Genomic DNA, 19,390 nt, shown 5'->3' on the forward strand with positions numbered 1-19,390 from the left:
TCTAAAATAAATCAAAATTAAGCTTACAGGCCTCACAAAAAGCGTGAGTAACCATCAAACATGCTCCTTGGTATACACAAAATATAATTTAAAGCCAAAACTCCAGACAATCAAGGTAGAATTCAGAAGTTTATTCACATCTATGAGGACTGTAAAGAGAGTATGGATAAAGGGAAATACTAAAAGAATGTCAATATCAAAAATTCTTTTATGACTGTAACAGAGTTCAGATTTTAGAACATAACTTAAAAGTCCTCTAGTGTCACAATTATCTATAGTCCAAGGAAAAAGTTTTTTTGTTTTTTTTTTTAAAGGTTTTATTTATTTATTTGACAGAGAGAGACGTAGCGAGAGAGGAAACACAAGCAGGGGGAGTGGGAGAGGGAGAAGCAGGCTTCCCGCCGAGCAGGGAGCCCGATGCAGGGCTCGATGCAGGGCTTGATCCCAGAACCCTGGGATCATGACCTGAGCCAAAGGCAGACGCTTAATGACTGAGCCACCCAGGCACCCCTGGGAAAAAGTTTTTTAAAAGGTGATTTATCAGGGCGCCTGGGTGGCTCAGTTGGTTAAGCAACTGCCTTCGGCTCAGGTCATGATCCTGGAGTCCTTGGATCAAGTCCCGCATCGGGCTCCCTGCTCGGCAGGGAGTCTGCTTCTCCCTCTGACCCTCCACCCTCTCATGTGCTCTCTCTCATTCTCTCTCTCTCAAATAAATAAATAAATAAATAATCTTAAAAAAAAAAAAAAAAAAAGGTGATTTATCAGAAAAAAATATTTTGGGGGCGCCTGGGTGGCTTAGTCATTAAGCATCTGCCTTGGGCTCAGTTCGTGATCCCAGGGTCCTGGGATTGAGCCCCACATCGGGCCCCCTGCTCACCAAGAAGCCTGCTTCTCCCTCTTCCACTCCCCCCTGCTTGTGTTCCTGCTCTCGCTGTCTCTCTCTCTGTCAAATGAATAAATAAAAAGTCTTAAAAAAAAAAAAAGAAAAATATTTTGGTTGGAAAAAACAAAATCAGTCTCAAAGTCCACATATAGCAGCAAGATTGTAGAAATGAGCATAACTTCCCTGTGATGATTTTAATATGTTAAGGAAAAAAAAGATATAATTCATTTTCTTCTTTTTCCACTGGCACAGCATTACTTTTGAAAAGAAATAATTGATTACATAATTAAAGGATATTACATGGTTTCCTGACAAGATACTCAAAGTAAAATATGAAACAAGAATGACAGAGGTATCTGCTAAAGTTAATAGCAACAGCGTGCCAGAAGATCATCCCACCTACTGTCCTGCTATCTAGTAAAGAAATGTGATTCTTCATTTAGGGGGGTTTCTTTGAAAAACCTCTTTCAGGGGAAGGTGGGCAAGGAGACAAAGGTAACAGGGCTGCCAAGCATCACTGGTTTCCATTCAGTGGATACTACCCTGTTGTATGATATAGAACTTCGTGTTAAACCTGTATTTCTCCTCTTTTGTAAATAAAAATATTTATTTATTGTAATATAATAAAATAAATAAAAATAATTTATAAATAAGAATTTTTATAAATTAAAATTTATAAATAAAATTTTTATAAATAAAATTTATAAATAAAATATAAATTTATAAATAAAAACTTTTTAAAATAAGCATAACACAACAATAATCTTTAGAAAAGGCAAATTTCCATCCTTGGAAAATTTGTGAGAAAAAAGCCAAGAGGAAGCTTCAATCTGGAGTGGACAGAAAGAAGAGATGGAAGTGCAAAGGGAATAGTAACATGAGAAGCTTGAGGGTATGGAGACAATATTGGGGAACAGAGGGACTAAAAAGGGGGAAAATGAAAAGATACTACTAGAAGAAAATGATACCTGAAAAAGATTGTGAAAAGACAAGAAATTATTTTAAGAATAAAATACCTAATAGGGAAAACACAAAATGAAAGTTGTAGCTACCGTTTACAGAGCATCCATCCACCATGGGCCAAACACCACAGGTCCTCTCATGTCATTTTCAGAACCACTCTCGAGGTGGTTGCAGTGTTCCCCAGGTTACATGCAGAGAAAGTGAGACTCAGGGGCCCAAGAATAATGAAGCAATGTTGCCTCTTAGGCATCTCCTTATTGCCACTGCCTAAGAGTCTAGATCAGACATGAGGCTTATTCAACAAGGCTGGTGCTATGAACTGAATGTCTGTGTCCCCTTTTAAAATGCTCTAACCCCAACGTGCCTATTATTTGGAGCTGGGGGCTGTAAGGAAGTAATTAAGGTTACATAAGAATGGGGACTTGATCCCATATAAGAAAGGAAATCGTGAGGTGACAGGAAACGGATTCAGACTAAAGCAGTTAGAGGTTAAAAGAAATCTACAGCTCACAAGCCTCGAGTGGAGAGCATATTAGAACATTTCTGTCATGCACTCATCCTACCTATGCCTGAACTCTTCCCGTGTCAGGAAATAATGGCAGACCAAGAAAGATCTCAGGACTTAGTACATATTTAACAAACAGGTTTTTTGTTTTGTTTTTTTTTAACTGAAAGATACTCAACTCTAAGCTTAATTTTCTTTTCTGAATGTCACAAAACAAGTAATAGCTTGCACTGGATGCCATTTTCAGATATGGCATTTGGTTTATAACTGTTAAGTTATAGAAATGAAAAGGGAGACCAGAAGGGAAGGATGCTCTGACAAGGGTTTTAGAACCATGAATATCTTCGGAACAGAAAGCTTAAGTTTTCTGGCTGTTATGTTGGGAAACGCACATACACAGAAACCTGCCAGTATCATAACAAACTGTACATCTAGTTACTGCTTGTCAAGGTAGCTAAGAAGTCATGCCCTACACAGCTGGTAGGCTTTTCTCAAATATCATCTAAAGAGCAGCAAGTATTTATCAATAGTTTAGTCTATTTAAAGCAAAGGAAAGAAAAAAAGGAAAAGAAAGAAAACTGCCACTTCCCTAAGGTCAACAAAGCAATTTAATAAGTAAATGAAGCAAAGGTTCAACGATAATTAATTTAACTAGTTATATAATTAGAAGAAAAGTAATCCACTCAAGCTGCCTAGGAAAGATTTTCTTTATTAAACACACTATTACTGTTCCAGAAGTAGAAGGTAACAGGCCTCTGATTTCATTCCTCACATAAACCATACTCTAAAATATCTAAAAATTTTTAAAAGATGATTAAACTTTCATGCTTCATTTCAAGGACTCTTAGGGAATTTTATGTGCATGTGTGTATAATTTATTTTTCCCATATCTATATATGTTTCTGTAATAAAATTTGTATTTCTAAATATAAATCAGTATATGCAAATATAAGTGAGTTATCATAGTAACTGAGAGATCATCTTTAGACAGCACTGAAAGATTAAAAGTTCTTCACTGTACTAAGGTAAATCTCTCTTCTAAGATCTATCCTTTGGAAACATCAAGAACAAGGACCTCCTATTTTCTCAACTTTTGTTTCTTTCTCTTCAAATCAGAATATTTTCCAATCAATTAAGGGTTTTAATTAGATTACTCTCCATTATAAAGATTTATTTTTCCATTTACATTCTCTGTATGTCTATATACATTACAGTTTAAAGATCAAATTCTGCCTGGGGCACCTGTGTGGCTCAGTTGGTTAAGCGTCTGCCTTTGGCTTGGGTCATGATCCCAGGATCCTGGGATGGAGCCCCACATTGGGCTCCCTGATCAGCAGGAAGTCAGCTTGTCCCTCTCCCTCTGTTCCCCTCAACTCATTTTCTCTCTCTCTCTCTCGCTCTAATAAATAAAATCTTGAAAAATAGAACGATCAAATTCTGTCTAAAAACTGAGAGTTAGCCAATAAAGAAAGAAAAGATCACCAAAAGGTTTGGCCACTACTGAATCTTCTAAGATCAATCTATATTACAACTTAAATACCTGTTTCAAAGTGTGGAGATAAGACTGTGTACAATAGAGAGATAGGAAAGATGGGAAGAATACCCACTCAAGCAGTAGCTGAATAGGGAAAAGAAATACAGAGTTAAATTTTCAAAGGAAGAAAAATGTGCCTTGAGAGGCAAGTAGGATAGAAAAAGATCTGGTCAGCAATTCAACATAGATCTAGGAGAGAAATATATGCCAGAATATAACAAATATGAGCCCAACATAACAAAAGGGAGGGGAAAACTGATGTCTGCAATGGTAAGAGAAGAAGAAAAAAAATTTAGAACGCATCAGGGCTTCCGCGTGGCCCTGATCCCTCCTACCCTGTCCCCATTACTTTCGTTCTGTCCTCCAGCAATCACTGTTCTCATCTGGTATCCACCTCTTAGTTCTTCTAAGCTGCAGTAGTACTCTTCAATAAAGGACATAGCAGAAGTACCTACTCTTTTGATTTCTAAGTGGTAAGATCTTTAAAAATTTAAGAATAGCAATCACTTTCCGGACTGGCATATGAAGATTCCAGTGCAGAGCAGCAATTTCGTTTTTAAGGTGCAATGCCCCTGATTCCTCAGATGAAAATAAGTTTTTTCCTTTTCTACCTCACTATCCCTTTGCTCTCAAACCCACCTAGGCTGCTACAAAACTATAGTGTCCCCAGTCCGTATAAAGTAAGGAAATCCTAGGGGAAGCCTTTCTTGCTTGAGGCTGTTAACAAACAGCCAGAAAACACCTGCATGATATTTTAATTCTCACCTCTAAATTATTTTATGTGGCTGTGAAGATGCCGGCATCTCCCACTCCTCTGTTTCTAACATCTGATTCTAATCCCTAAACAATTCTGAAATGTGTTGGCTATATTTTCTAATGAGAGTATTTCTTGAAATAATCCTTAAAAATATGACATTTTAAGCATCTGAGAGCTTTGTCAATTTTGGAAACCAATGAGATGTGAAAGATTCTCTTCTAAGAAACTTGGCAGCATTTATTCCTCATAACAAATAATTCCCCCCTGAATTTCCAGGGAAAGAACCACTCAAAAAAGTATGTGAGAATTCTTTTCCAACTGTAATAAATCCATCGTAAGCCCAAGAAAAAGACCTTTTGTTAACTAGTGGTTGTAGACTATAGTACTATCAGAAGAGCAATACTGTCCCTTGATTGTTAAGGAATACTAAAGGAATTTCCCCAGTAAAAGTAACCTACATTATCATGAAATACAAACAAAAATTTTTAATAACTTGGAAAGCCCAAGAGAAAAGTCAAAGACTCCTCCCCCAAAATATCAAAGTTCTTAACCAAATAATGGAAAATCATTCCCCAGAAAAGTAAAAATATAGAAAAAGCTTTAAGCACACAGATACTTGACCCAACTAAGTATGGCCGAAATTTGGGAGACGCTCTACAGAATGTTAAATATTAAAAATATTCCTGAAGCATTTGTAATAACATTTTTCCATGTTAAATACCAAAAGAAATCTAAAGAAGAAAATATGGTATGATCTCAACAAGAAATGCAAAGAAAAAAAGACAGAAGAAAATGTCTTTACAGGATGAGACTCTGGATGATTTTTTTCTATTTGATTTTTTAAAAAAATAACACCTTTATTAAGATATAATTTTTCTATTTGGTATTTTTTGTTTCTAAAATTTCTGTGATAAGCATATAAATACTTTTATTTTTTTTTAAAGATTTTATTTATTTATTTGACAGAGAGAGACACACAGCAAGAAAGGGAACACAAGCAGGGGGAGTGGGAGAGGGAGAAGCAGGCTTCCCACAGAGCAGGGAGCCCGATGCGGGGCTCTATCCCAGGACCCTGGGATCATCACCTGAGCCGAAGGCAGACGCTTAACGACTGAGCCACCCAGGCGCCCCTAAATACTTTTAATAATAAAAGCCTGGGGCACCCGGCTGGCTCCGTCAGTAGAGCGCAACTCTTGATCTTGCAGTTATGAGTTTGAGCCCCATGCTGGGTGTAGAGATTACTTTAAAAAAATAAAAACAAAATAAAATATAGCCCAAAATTTAAAAAAATAAAAGCTTTAAAAAGTAAGTTCAATGTGAAATTGGCAGAAAAACCTGGTGAAAACCCAACTGGTTCATTACTTCTTTTATATTAGGTCCTACCTCAAACAGCCTAAGATTTACTGAGCAATTATTATGCACCAAGAATTGCATTAAGTGTTTTATAATATTCTATCCCATTTAATCCTTAGGACAACACAACAGATATTATAATGCAAAGAACCTGAGGAACTTCATACAGTCAGCAAGTGGCAGGACCCGGATCTAAGCTAACCAGTCTGACCTCAGAGCACCTGTACTCACTCTTTATACTGTTATATGACCTCCCAGTTTACTTTTTGGTTTCTACCATATCATCTATTATTTCTAGACAAACATATTTGTATTTTATGTATTTGTTTTTAATGTTGGTTGGTAGGTATTTTTTATAAGAGCTTATGAAATATAATTCACAATACCATACCATTCACCCATTTAAAGTGTAAAACTTTTGCTTTTTTAATGATTATTGAACAGAGTTGTACAACCATTACAATTTTAAAGAATTTTTTTTTTAATTTATTCATTTGAGACACAGAGATACAGAGAGAGAGAGTGCATGAGCAGGCGGAGAGCCAGAGGGAGAGGGAGAAGCAGGTTCCCCGCTGAGCCAGGAGCCAGACATGGGGCTCAATCCAAGGACCCTGGGATCATGACCCAAGCTGAAGGCAGACGCTTAACCATCTAAGCCACCCAGGCACCCCATTACAATTAATTTTAGAAGCACACTAAAAAAAATCCCTCACCTATTAGCAGTCACTCCATTTCCACCCAAGCCTCCCAGCAACAGGTCACCACCAATCTATAAAGTGTCTCTTCAGGTTTGCCTATTCTAGACATTTACAGGGGAATCATATGCATTCTTTTGCATCTGGGTTCTTTCACTTAGCGTAATGTTCTCAAGGTTCCCCCATGCTGTGGCATGTATCAGTACTCCCTTTTTATGGCTGGATAATATTCCACTGTAGGATACACTACATTTTATTTATCCATTCACCGGTTGATAAACTTCTAGGTTGTTTCCTAATTTTATGAACCATGCTGCTATGAACATTTGTGTACAAGTTCTGTTTTTTTTTAAGATTTATTTATTTTAAAGATTTTATTTACTTATTTGAGAGAGAGAGTGTGAGAAAGAGCACAAGCAGGGAGGAGGGGAAGAGGCAGAAGCAGGCTCCCCACTGAGCAGGGAGCCCCACATGAAGCTCAATCCCAGGACTCTCAGACTATGACCTGAGCTGAAGGCAGACGCTTAACTGACTGAGCCACCCAGGAGCCCCTACATTTACTTATTTCAGAGACAGAGACAGCATGCACGAGCAGGGGTTAGGGAAGAGGGAGAGAGAGAGTGAGGGAGAGAATCTCAAGTGCCGGAGCCCAATACTGGGCTCAATCCCGACCCATGAGATCATGACCTGAGCTGAAACCAAGAGTCAGACACTCAACCAACTGAGCCACCCTTGTGCCCGTGTGTACAGGTTTTTATGTGAACATATGTTTTCAATTCTCTTGGGTACATACCTTGGAGAGGAAGTGCTGAGTCATATGGTAACCCTATGTTCAGCCTTTCTGAGAAACTGCCAGACTATTTTCCAAAGTGGCTGCACCACTTTACATTCCTATCAGCAATATGTTAAGGATTCCAATGTCTCCACATCCTCTCCAACACTTAGCAGTCTTTTTTAATTTTAGCCATCCTAGTATGTATAAAGTAGTATCTCACTGGAATTCTTAATTTGCATTTCCCTATTGAACAGGGAATAATGATGGGCATCTTTTTCAGGTGCTTAGTGGCTAGTTGTATATCTTCTTTGGAGAACTCTCTATTTAGATCCTTTGCTCATTTTTAAAATTGAGTTATCTTTTTATTACTGAGCCACAAGAATTCTGTATATATTCTAGATACAAGTGCTTTATCAAATAACATGATTTGCAAATATCTTCTATTTTGTTGGTTATATTTTCACTTTTTTGGTAGTGTCCTTTGAAGCACAAAAGTTTTTAATTTTGATAAAATCCAATTTATCTATTTTTTCTTTGTACTTTTGGTGTCATGCCTAACCAACCACAGCCTAATCCAACCCCACATTTATGCCTGTGTTTTCATCTAAGAGCTTTTAGTATTAGCTCTTACATTTAGGTCTTTGATCCATTTTAAGTTACTTTTGTACATGGTGTGAGGTAGGTGGATGTATTTTTTTAACTCATGTTTTAAAGGCTAGAATTGGCATTACCCGTTTACTCCTATCTCTCCATCATTCCCCTCTCATCAATCATCAGCTAACACAGATTTTAAAAACTCAGAATCTGAAGTCAAAATGCCTGGGTTAGAGTACTAGCTCTGTCTCCTATGACCTAGAACAAGATTCCTAAATTCTCTGGGCCTTAATTTCCTTGTCTGTAAAACAAAGACAGTAACAAACCCAACCTCAAAAATGAGGATTAAGTGCTAATAATACATACAAATGCTGAGCAGAGTGTTTGCCATATTGTAAGCACTTAATAGACTTCAACTATTAATTACTGCTTTCTAAATATCACTCAGGTTTGGCCATTCTCTCTAGCACCATAGCTTCTACCTTAGTTTAGGTCACTGTCATTTCTTACTTGGATTATAAACCCTATTCTTCTTTTTTTTAATATTTTATTTATCTATCTATTTATCCATCCATCCATCCAAGAGAGTGAGCAAGAGTACAAGCAGGGGGAGCAGCAGAGGGAGAGGGAGAAGCAGGCTCTCTACTGATAAGGGAGCCCGATGCGGGGCTCGATCCCAGGACCCTAAGATCATGACCTGAGCCGAAGGCAGACACTTAACCGACTGAGCCACCCAGGTGTCCCTATAAACCCTATTCTTAAATGGTTTTCCTCCCTCTAATCTTGTCCTCTTCCAAATTCATTCTCTACTCTGAACTCATAATAACCACTATTAAAATCAATCCCCTGCATTTAAAAAAAAATAGTTCTCTGGTGCCTCTAGGACAAAGTCCAAACTTCTTAACAACTGAGACATGAAGACTTTTAGGTTTGGCTGCTATTTAACTCTAGCCTAATCTCTTACTATTATTCCTACCTGGAGGCATGATTTCTTCCACCTCTAGAAGACTGGCTAAATCAGCTTTCAGGGATCCGCTTAGACACCACTTTCTCTGACAAGCCTTTATAGATGGCTCCAGAGCCAGTCCAAGGATAATACCCCTTCTATAACAGTGTAAACTCTCCCAAACACTACCAACACATTCATTACACTGTGTAATAATTTTTTTACTTATATCTATCTGAGACTTGGTGGGGGGCAAGCCCCAATATGTATCACTGCATCCCCCTAATGAGTACTGCAGTATGAGCCATACAGTAGATATTTAATAAATGTTGCATGGATGGAGGAATGACCTCAAAAGTACACAATCTCAAAGTGGCACTTTTCTCCACTAGAGAGAGAACCAACTAAAACAAAACAAAATCCGTAACTTCATAATATTTTCATGTTCCAGAGTCTGAAAGTTTCAATTAAATATGAATACCACTGTCATAGCTATCATGATGCACATGTGTTTCATCTCTGGTTGGCTATGAGCACTCAAAAAACTCAAGATGTTTGCTGTGTCAAGTGTACAAAACTTAAGTTACATAAATTTATTTTTCAAGTTACTCTATTTTCTAGTCCTTACCTTCTCTGAGATGTTTTAGAGTTAAACATGAACTTTGTGCAAACACCAATAATGTTATTAAACAAATTCAACTTACAAGAGGGGGAAAAAAGAAATTTTGGTTAATTTTACTACTTTAATTGCTAATTTTAATGCAACTATAAAAAAAAAAAATCGCTTCAGAAACTTACTAACTCCTAAAACGTATCACTTAATTCAATGAAGTTCAATCTTTACCCCTATTCTACTTGAGGATAAAAATATGAGTTTGGAGATAAAAAGTGGCCTTATCTCTTAGAAATGCATACAAATTATTAATGGATAAATTAGAGTAGAAGGTTGGCAAATTCACCTATAAAGCTACCTGAGTCTTTAGCCTTTTGAAAGTGAAGAAATTTGGTTTTTAATTAGTATTCCAATTTTGACAGTTATTAGTCTATTCAAATTATCCATTTATTTTGTCAATTTTACATTTTCTATTTCTCCAAACACAAATCCAATTGGTTTAGGTTTTTAAACGTATTAGCATGTACTCACATTTCATAATTAAAATACCTTATAAATGGAAAAAAAGCTGTTAAAAACTACAACCAAACTATAAATTTATGAAATCAAATTTGACCCATGTATCAACATTTAAGGGCAAAATTAATTTGAAAAAATATATACCTCTACTTACACTTTCTCTTGAAAAAAATCCACATATACTTGGCTATCAGAAGCTATCAACCTATAAAAGGGGTTGGCAAACTTTTTCTTGCTCTTTTTGCCAAGGATGCCATCAAGAGCAGTTCATAGGGTTCTATAAAGGAATCAAAGCAGTTAAAGGTTTCCCCCTACTAAAAGATTTTGTGATGTGTATCATTATTATCCTCAATCTTCAGATGAGGAAATTGAGACTTAGAACAGGTTGTTCATCCCGGGTCTGATTCTATAGCCAATGCATATCTCTTATTATTCTGCCTCAATATACTGAATTGATAAAGACAAAAATATGATAAATCAAAATATGTAATTAGCTATGCCTTCTAAAAGTCAAATCACAGATCACTAAAGCAAAGTATCATTTATCAACTTAGTATTCTGAGTTGTTTTTTTTATTAAGGCTGATTCAGCATTTAATCACTGTTTCAAATATGCTTTTGGACATTTTTGTTCTGAAGAGTTACCTATAAAATAACGTATCACCAGAAAAACAACAAATCCCTTGTTTGGATTTTGTGGTATTTGTGCTCCTACCTGACACTGGTTAATAGCTGCATGGTTGCCATGGAATGGAGACTGTCTTTCTTTATCTCGATGATGTCGACTGCTGTGTTTACTTCTCTGCAATTGCTGGCGTAATTTTGCAATCTGAAAAGGGGAAAAATAAAAAGTGCATCAGACTTTTCCCAGCTACATAAAACATATCCTTGCTTAATAAGAACCAGTAAAATTCACCCTTAATACATCTTTTGACTTTTAAAACCCTGTCACAAAATCTGATTTATTGTACAAAATTTATATATATATATACACATACATTATGTGTGCACATATGTGTATCTTTCTTTTGGAGACAAACAAAAATTATGTTCCAACACTGTTCACAGCCTTCAAGCTTCCCAAGTACTAAACCAATGAAGTTTTCAGCACTTAGAATAAATTACGTAATAGCTGTCAGAAAGAATTTAAAAATAATGAAAATTATTCCCATGGTCCTAAAAATGAGTCATTTTATTTAGATTTCTTTAAACACCTAACCTTCAATAGCTCCAAAAATTAAACAATATTTAAAAATCATTCAAGTTTAAACTACCAAAACTGAACCAGGAAGAAACAGAAAACCTGAACAGACCCATAACCAGTAAGGAAATTGAAGCCTTAATCAAAAATCCCCCAACAAACAAGAGCCCAGGGCCAGATGGCTTCCCAGGGGAATTCTACCAAACATTTAAAGAATTAATACCTATTCTTCTGAAACTGTTCCAAAAAGTAGAAATGGAAGGAAAACTTCCAAACTCATTTTATGAGGCTAGCATTACCTTGATCCCAAAACCAGACAAAGACCCCATCAAAAAGGAGAACTACAGACCAATATCCCTGATGAACATGGATGCAAAAATTCTCACCAAAATACTAGCCAATAGGATCCAACATAAAAGGATTATTCACCACGACCAAGTGGGATTTATCCCTGGGCTGCAAGGTTGGTTCAACATCTGCAAATCAATCAATGTGATTTGATTGTAATACATTAATAAAAGAAAGGATAAGAACCATATGATCCTCTCAATAGATGCAGAAAAAGTATTTGACAGAGTACAACATCGTTTCTTGCTTAAAACTCTTCACGGTGTAGGAATAGAGGGTACACACCTCAATATCATAAAAGCCATCTATGAAAAACCCACAGAGAATATCATTCTCAATGGGGAAATACTGAGAGCTTTCCCCCTAAGGTCAGGAACACAGCAGGGATGTCCACTATCACCACTGCTATTCAACATAGTACTAGAAGTCCTAGCCTCAGCAATCAGACAACAAAAAGAAATAAAAGGCATCCAAATCGGCAAAGAAGAAGTGAAACTCTCACTTTTTGCAGATGATATGATACTTTATGTGAAAACCCAAAAGATTCCACCCCAAAACTGCTAGAACTCATACAGGAATTCAGTAAAGTGGCAGGATATAAAATCAATGCACAGAAATCAGTTGCATTTCTATACACCAACAAGAAGACAGAAGAAAGAGAAATTAAGGAGTCAACCCCATTTACAACTGCACCCAAAACCATAAGATACCTAGGAATAAACCGAACCAAAGAGGCAAAGGATCTGTACTCAGAAAACTATAGAATACCCATGAAAGAAATTGAGGAAAACCAAAAAGTGTAAAAACGTTCCATGTTCATGGATTGGAAAAACAAATATTGTGAAAATGTCTATGCTACCTAGAGCAATCTACACATTTAATGAAATTCTTATCAAAATACCATCAACTTTTTCAAAGAAATGGAACAAATAATCCTAAAATTTGCATGGAACCAGAAAAGACCCCAAATAGCCAGAGGAATGTTGAAAAAGAAAAGCAAAGCTGGTGGCATCACAATTCTGGACTTCAAGCTCTATTACAAAGCTGTCATCATCAAGACAGTATGTTACTGGCACAAAAACAGAGAGAGATCAATGGAACAGAATAGAGAGCCCAGAAATGGACCCTCAACTCTATGGTCAACTCATCTTCAACAAAGCAGGAAAGTAAATCCAATGCAAAAAAGTCTCTTCAACAAATGGTGTTGGGAAAATTGGACAGCCACGTGCAGAAGAATGAAACTGGACCATTTCCTTACACCACACACAAAAATAGACTCAAAATGGAAGAAAGACCTAAATGTGAGACAGGAATCCATCAGAATCCTAGAGGAGAACACAGGCAGCAACCTCTGTGACCTTGGCCGCAGCAACTTCTTGCTAGACAGGTCTCCAAAGGCAAGGGAAACAAAGGCAAAAATGAAAATTGGGACTTCAGCAAGATAAAAAGCTTCTGCACAGCAAAGGAAACAGTCAGCAAAACCAAAAGACAACAGACAGAATGGGAGAAGATATTTGCAAATGACATATCAGATAAAGGGTTAGTATCCCAAATCTATAAACAACTTATCAAACTTGACACCCAAAGAACAAATAATCCAATCAAGAAATGGGCAGAAGACATGAACAGACATTTCTGCAAAGAAGGCATCCAAATGGCCAACAGACACATGAAAAAGTGCTCAATATCGCTCGGCATCAGGGAAATCCAAATCAAAACCTCAATGAGATATCACCTCACACCAGTCAGAATGGCTAAATTAATAAGTCAGGAAACAACAGATGTTGGCAAGGATGTGGAGAAAGGGGAACCTTCCTACACTGTTGGGGGGAATGCAAGCTGGTGCAGCCACTCTGGAAAACAGTATGGAGGTTCCTCAAAAAGTTGAAAATAGAGCTACCCTACGACCCAGCAATTGCACTACTGGGTGTTTACCCCACAGATACAGATGTAGGGATCCTAAGGGGCACGTGCACCCCAATGTTTATAGCAGCAATGTCCACAATAGCCAAACTATGGAAAGAGCCTAAATGTCCATCAACAGATGAATGGATAAAGAAGATGCAGGGTGTGTGTGTGTGTGTGTGTGTGTGTGTGTGTGTACACATAGGAATATTATGCAGCCATCAAAAAATGAAATCTTGCCATTTGCAACAACGTGGATGGAACTAGAGGGTATTATGCTAAGTGAAATAAGTCAATCAGAGAAAGACAAGTATCATATGATCTCACTGATAGGAATTTGAGAAACAAGACAGAGGATCATAGGGGAAGGGAGGGGAAAATGAAACAAGACGAAACCAAAGAGGGAGACAAACCATAAGGGACTCTTAATCTCAGGAAACAAACTGAGGGTTGCTGGAGTGGAGGGGGGTGAGAGGGATGGGGTGGCTGGGTGATGAACACTGGGGAGGGTATGTGCAATGGTGAGTGCTGTGAATTGTGTTAAGACTGATGAATCACAGATCTGTACCCCTGAAACAAATAATACATTATATGTTAATTTAAAAAAAAAAAAGGTTGACTAGCCCGCAATTGAAAAAAAAATAGAGAAAAAAAATCAATTCAAGCCATGAAATGCATTCACAGACACAATCTTTACATAACAAATACAATTTCAATCAATATCCTGTATTATTCCTTGAGCAAAATCTTTGTTTTATTTCTATATTATATGTAAAGTGCAAATATCACAATTATAAGCACAGAAAATGGTAATCAACATGGGGCCATAATCAACTTGGTTGTATTGGGTTACTGAATTTCAGAAACACTACCATTATATATAGAAATAATAAATGTGAATTTGTTGTATCATTACAATTTTATACATCTGATGCGTAGGTTATGTTAACAGGTATGGACTCTTGTTTAATAAAACAAAAGGACAAAGGAAACCAAATAATCTGGTAAGTAATGTGTACATTTCCCCCATTCAAATCTTTATCCAATCAATGTAGTAACTATTTTTCTGTTATTTTTCAGGTAAACAAAACAACCAAAAAAATAAAATAAAAACAACACAGAACAAAACAATGGAAACTGACAAATCCTTGTTGCCTACAATTTCAAGGAACTAGGCAAGGAAGGGACCACACTTCCACACCAGTTCTTTGGAATCGTTTTCCTGACCTCCTTAAGTTGATCTGTACTGCCCCACGACGCTGAACGCTTGTGAGACCCTTTCTTCTTTTCAGAGTATTCTTCGGCCCATGCACTCTCTGTCTATAACGGGAAAAAGAGGGAAGGGGTAGGTTAATTGCAACAAGATGGATAGACCTTGAGGGCATTATGCTCAAATAAGTCAGGCAGAGAAAGACAAATACCATATGATCTCACATGTGGAATCTAAAAAACAAACTCAGAGAAAAAGAAATCAGATTTGTGCTTATCAGAGGCACCAGAGGTGGAGCTGGATGAAGGTGGTCTAAAGGTACAAACTTCCAGTTATAAGATAAATAAGTACTGGGGATGTAATGTATAATATGATGACTATACTTAATACTGCTGGTATAGTATATTTGAAAACTGTTAAAGAGTAGATCCTGAAAGTTCTCATCACAAGAAAAAAAATTTTTAACTATATGAGGTAATGGATGTTAACTAAACTCACTGTGATAATCATTTCGTAATATATGTATTCCAAGTCACGCTGTACAAAAACTTATACAGTGCTGTATATGTCAATTTTATCTCAATAAATCTGAAAAGGTTTCATTTCTAAAAAAAGTATACACTTTTCTATTATACAATACATTCCCATTAAAGAAAATTTAGTACTAGAATATTTAAAAAAACACAATGACCCAAAATTCTTCCAGCACGTTACTTTAATTATAATATTTTAGCGTATTTCCTTCATTTCTATTAATAAATTCTTAGTTATTATTTTTACATAATTATAAGTATAGCATTTATTGAACAAATGTATACTAATAATAACTAACATTCCTGGGCCGCCTGGGTGGCTCAGTCGACTGTTAAGCGTCTGCCTTCGGCTCAGGTCACGATCCCAGGGTCCTGGAATCAAGCCCCGCATTGGGCTCCCTGCTTGGTGGGAAGCCTGCTTCTCCCTCTCCCACCTCTGGTGCTTGTGTTCCTTCTCTCTCTGTGTCTCTCTCTGTCAAATAAATAAATAAAATCTTTAAAAAAAAAAAAAACTAACATTCCTGTGATCTTATTATGTGCTAGGCACTTTGCTTTATGGAAGCACAGTGAAAGGTCTTCACTGTATTATCTGATTGAATATATACGAGAAGCTCTACAAGTTCTGCAGATAAGGAAGCTTGATAAGTTGCCTAATGTCTCACAGCTAAGAAGTGGCAAAGCCAAGATAAAAACCTAAGACTCTGGAGTTCATAATCTTAACCTCTATACTATGTCTAGTCTTGATTTAGATATCTGCAAAATATAGCCTCAAAAATGGCAAATCCTTAGTGGTTATACAAAATCCGGAATTTAAAGACACTGTATTAGGAAAAAAAAAAGTACAAATGAGTTCTTAGTATGTGAAAATATGCCCAATCTCACCCGTTAGAGAAATCTAAGTTAAAACTTCACTGAGACTGGGCAATTTGATATCATACTCTTTCCTATATTGCTGGTGAAGTGTAAATTAAATTAGTACAGCCTTTATGGAAGGGGACTGAGCAATTGCCGTCAAAGTTACAAATGCACATACTGTTTCACTCACCTTCTTTTGTAATTTATCATGCAGATGTACAAAATATATATCTTTATGCACAAAATAATACAGCATATTATTCCCGATAGCACTATTTTTACAAGTAAAAGATTAGAACAATGTAAACAAAGGATTTGTTAAATAATGGTGTGTCTTTACAACAGAATACTTATTCTGCTATAAAAAATGAGTAAGGAAATTCACAATAATCTCTGTGAGATTAAGTGAAAAACTCAAGGTTCACTGCAGTATGTATAGCAACTTCCTTTAACCAGTGCCACTAGAAGGAATATACACATATGTAAAGTATCTCTGGAAGAATATACATGGTAACAAAAGAAACATAACAGTGGCTGCCTCATGGGAGGAAGATCCTTCCTTCACTGTATATACTTCTGTAACTCTTAAATTTTGTACTATAAGAATGAATGTATAGCCTATTCAAAAAAATACCTCTCTATATACGGACGGGGGGGGCAGGACTTTTAAGGGAGAATCTTTCTATATGGATGGAGTAATGTCCATAAGTAAAAAACAAGATTGTAGAATATATACACATCACATATATAATATTCCTGCCAAAAATGTAATAACTTGAATCTAATTGTGAAAAAACAGAGTCAAGTTGACAATACTCAACAAAAATACTGGCTTATACTCTTAAAAAATTTCAAGGTCAGGAAAGACAAAGAAAAGCTAAGGAACTGTTTCAGATTAAAGGATACTAAAAAAAAAAATAACATCTAAACGCTATGTCTGCTTCTTGACTAGATCCTGGCTTACAGGAGAAATTACTACAGAGAACATTATTGAGGAAACTTAAAAGCACTGTATCAATGTTAAATCTCCTGGATTTGGTAATCACTTTGGTAATTTTTATTTAAGTCCTTGTTCATATACACGTTTAAGTATTTGAAAAGAGTCAGAATGTCTGCAACTTACTAATGATTAGTAAATAGTAACAACAGCAATTATATCTGCACCAAAAAATAAAGAAAAAACATAAAAATGTTTATTGGTGAATATAGGTGAAGAGTCTACTGGTGTTTAATCTACTGTTCTTACAATTTTTCTCTAAGTAAGACTTTTTCCAAATAAAAAGATTTTTAAAATTAGGGACATCTAAGTATATTAAGTATAAAATTTAACTCAAGGAAAAGCAAAGGAATATAAAAGTTTCCTATAGATTTGTTAAGAACAAACTAAAGATAATGAGAACAAGAGTATTGATTAAGAAAAATAAAAGTAAGCATGAAGAGCAATAGACTGCTTTGCTAATTTCAGTTATAAGATATTCAAACAGGAAAAAATACTTACCAAAAGTCACTAATTTTACTTAAACTCCTAACTCAAAAGACAACTGCTTTCTTTGTTCCACTTAGATGTTAATAAAAAGTAAAACTGAGTTTTAATTAATTAAGTACATTTCAACTTTGTTCAGTCTTGCACTGTATACCAGAAAACTATTAAGCATCTACTGCCAATGCATCAGGCACTGGACTAGGTACTAGGGTTAAGGAAGAAACACACTTCTTATTCTCAAAAGGTTTTTTCTAGGAGAGAAAGGACAAATAGCCAATTATGGTACCATGTGATGAAGAGGTCCCCCCAAGAAAGGCATCTAACCCAGAACCAGAAAGACAGGGAAGGAGGTAGGCAAGATTTTATGGGATGGGGGGAGGCTGCTATGAGCATTAGAGTATAAGTTATCCAAGCAAATGGTGGGAAGGCATTCCAAATAAAATAGAAAACGTGAGAAGCATCAGTGAAGAGAGTACAGGGCACTGCAAGTTCATTATTGAGAGTAGGGGTGTTTTTTCTAAATTATTTTTAGTAGGTAAAAAAATATATATATGATTTACACAGTCAAGAAACTGTATTTGTTTTAAAGGATTCCATGATATAACCCTATTTTATAGCCCAGCCTGTTTAAAAAACATATAGAGTCGCTGGCCTAAAGAAATCTGATCTAAAATGTGAAAAAAGGACAGGAACACCAGTCAAGTGGTAAAATATCTAGAAATCTAGATTATTTCAGAATCCTAGGCTTAACCAAGAAAGGCAAAGCTACTGAGAAGCCAACCAAAGAGCTTATACAGAGGTCATTAGATTTAGGTCTGGAAAAAAAAAAAAAAAGATTTTAACACTTTCCTTCCCTCTTAATATTACCAATTTTAACCAGTGGACCAAGGTTTTATACAAAATAGCAAGAGTTACTCAAAGAGTAATTTTTTTTAATTTTTTTTAAAGATTTTATTTATTTGACAGAGAGAGCAAGAGGGCACAAGCAGGGAGAGCAGCAGAGGGAGAGGGAGAAGCAGGCTCTCCACTGAGCAGGGAGCCCGATACGGGACTTGATTCCAGGACCCTGGGATCATGACTTGAGCCGAAGGCAGACGCTTAACGACTGAGCCACCCAGGCGCCCCTCAAAAAGTAATTTTTTTTAAAAAGCTGATCCAACTCTTCAGTACTTTCATTTCATAACACTAAGACACATTGTAGTGTTGCTTATATCAAATATATAAAAGTTATTTTTTTGCTATAAATTCCAGATCATTCTTTCAAAAAAAAAAAACCTCTAAACAAGTTTATAGACTTATAAACAGCTATCTTCAGTAATTCAACATTATTTTAGTCTCTAATTTACTAAGTATTTAATTTTATTAGATTTTTTAAAAATAGATTTTATTTATGCATTTGACAGAGAGAGAGAGAGAGAGCATAGGCAAGGAGAAGGGCAGGCAGAAGGAGAGGGAGAAGCAGGCTCCCCGTTGAGCAGGGAGCCAGATGTGGGGCTTGATCCCAGGACCCTGGGATCATGACCTGAGCTGAAGGCAGACGTTTAACCGATGGAGCCACCCAGGAGCCCCTAATTTTATTAGGTTTTAATAACATCTTATAGTTTCTGAACTTGGATTACAATTTCAAGCCAGTGCATAAAATGGAAAAACAATAAGCTCTTAATCAAAATCAACCCCTGAAGAGGGAAAATAGTCTCTGAAATGTAGGAGTTCCAAGAG

At 36.3% G+C, this 19,390-nt stretch overlaps 1 protein-coding gene across 1 annotated transcript in view; it reads right to left on the minus strand.

Moving 5' to 3' along the window:
* The window catches only part of FAM117B (family with sequence similarity 117 member B), a 73,124-nt gene that overhangs the window by 13,645 nt on the left and 40,089 nt on the right, over positions 1-19,390 (minus strand). The window contains exons 3-4 of the mRNA XM_032404518.1: positions 14,818-14,910; positions 10,852-10,965 (exon numbers count right to left, since the gene is read on the minus strand). Coding sequence (XP_032260409.1) covers positions 10,852-10,965; positions 14,818-14,910 — 207 coding nt within the window. The remainder of the gene's footprint in view (positions 1-10,851; positions 10,966-14,817; positions 14,911-19,390) is intronic.

Source organism: Phoca vitulina, unplaced genomic scaffold, assembly GCF_004348235.1.
Source record: "Phoca vitulina isolate PV1807 unplaced genomic scaffold, GSC_HSeal_1.0 scaffold1, whole genome shotgun sequence".
In the NCBI taxonomy this organism is placed as follows: domain Eukaryota; kingdom Metazoa; phylum Chordata; class Mammalia; order Carnivora; family Phocidae; genus Phoca; species Phoca vitulina.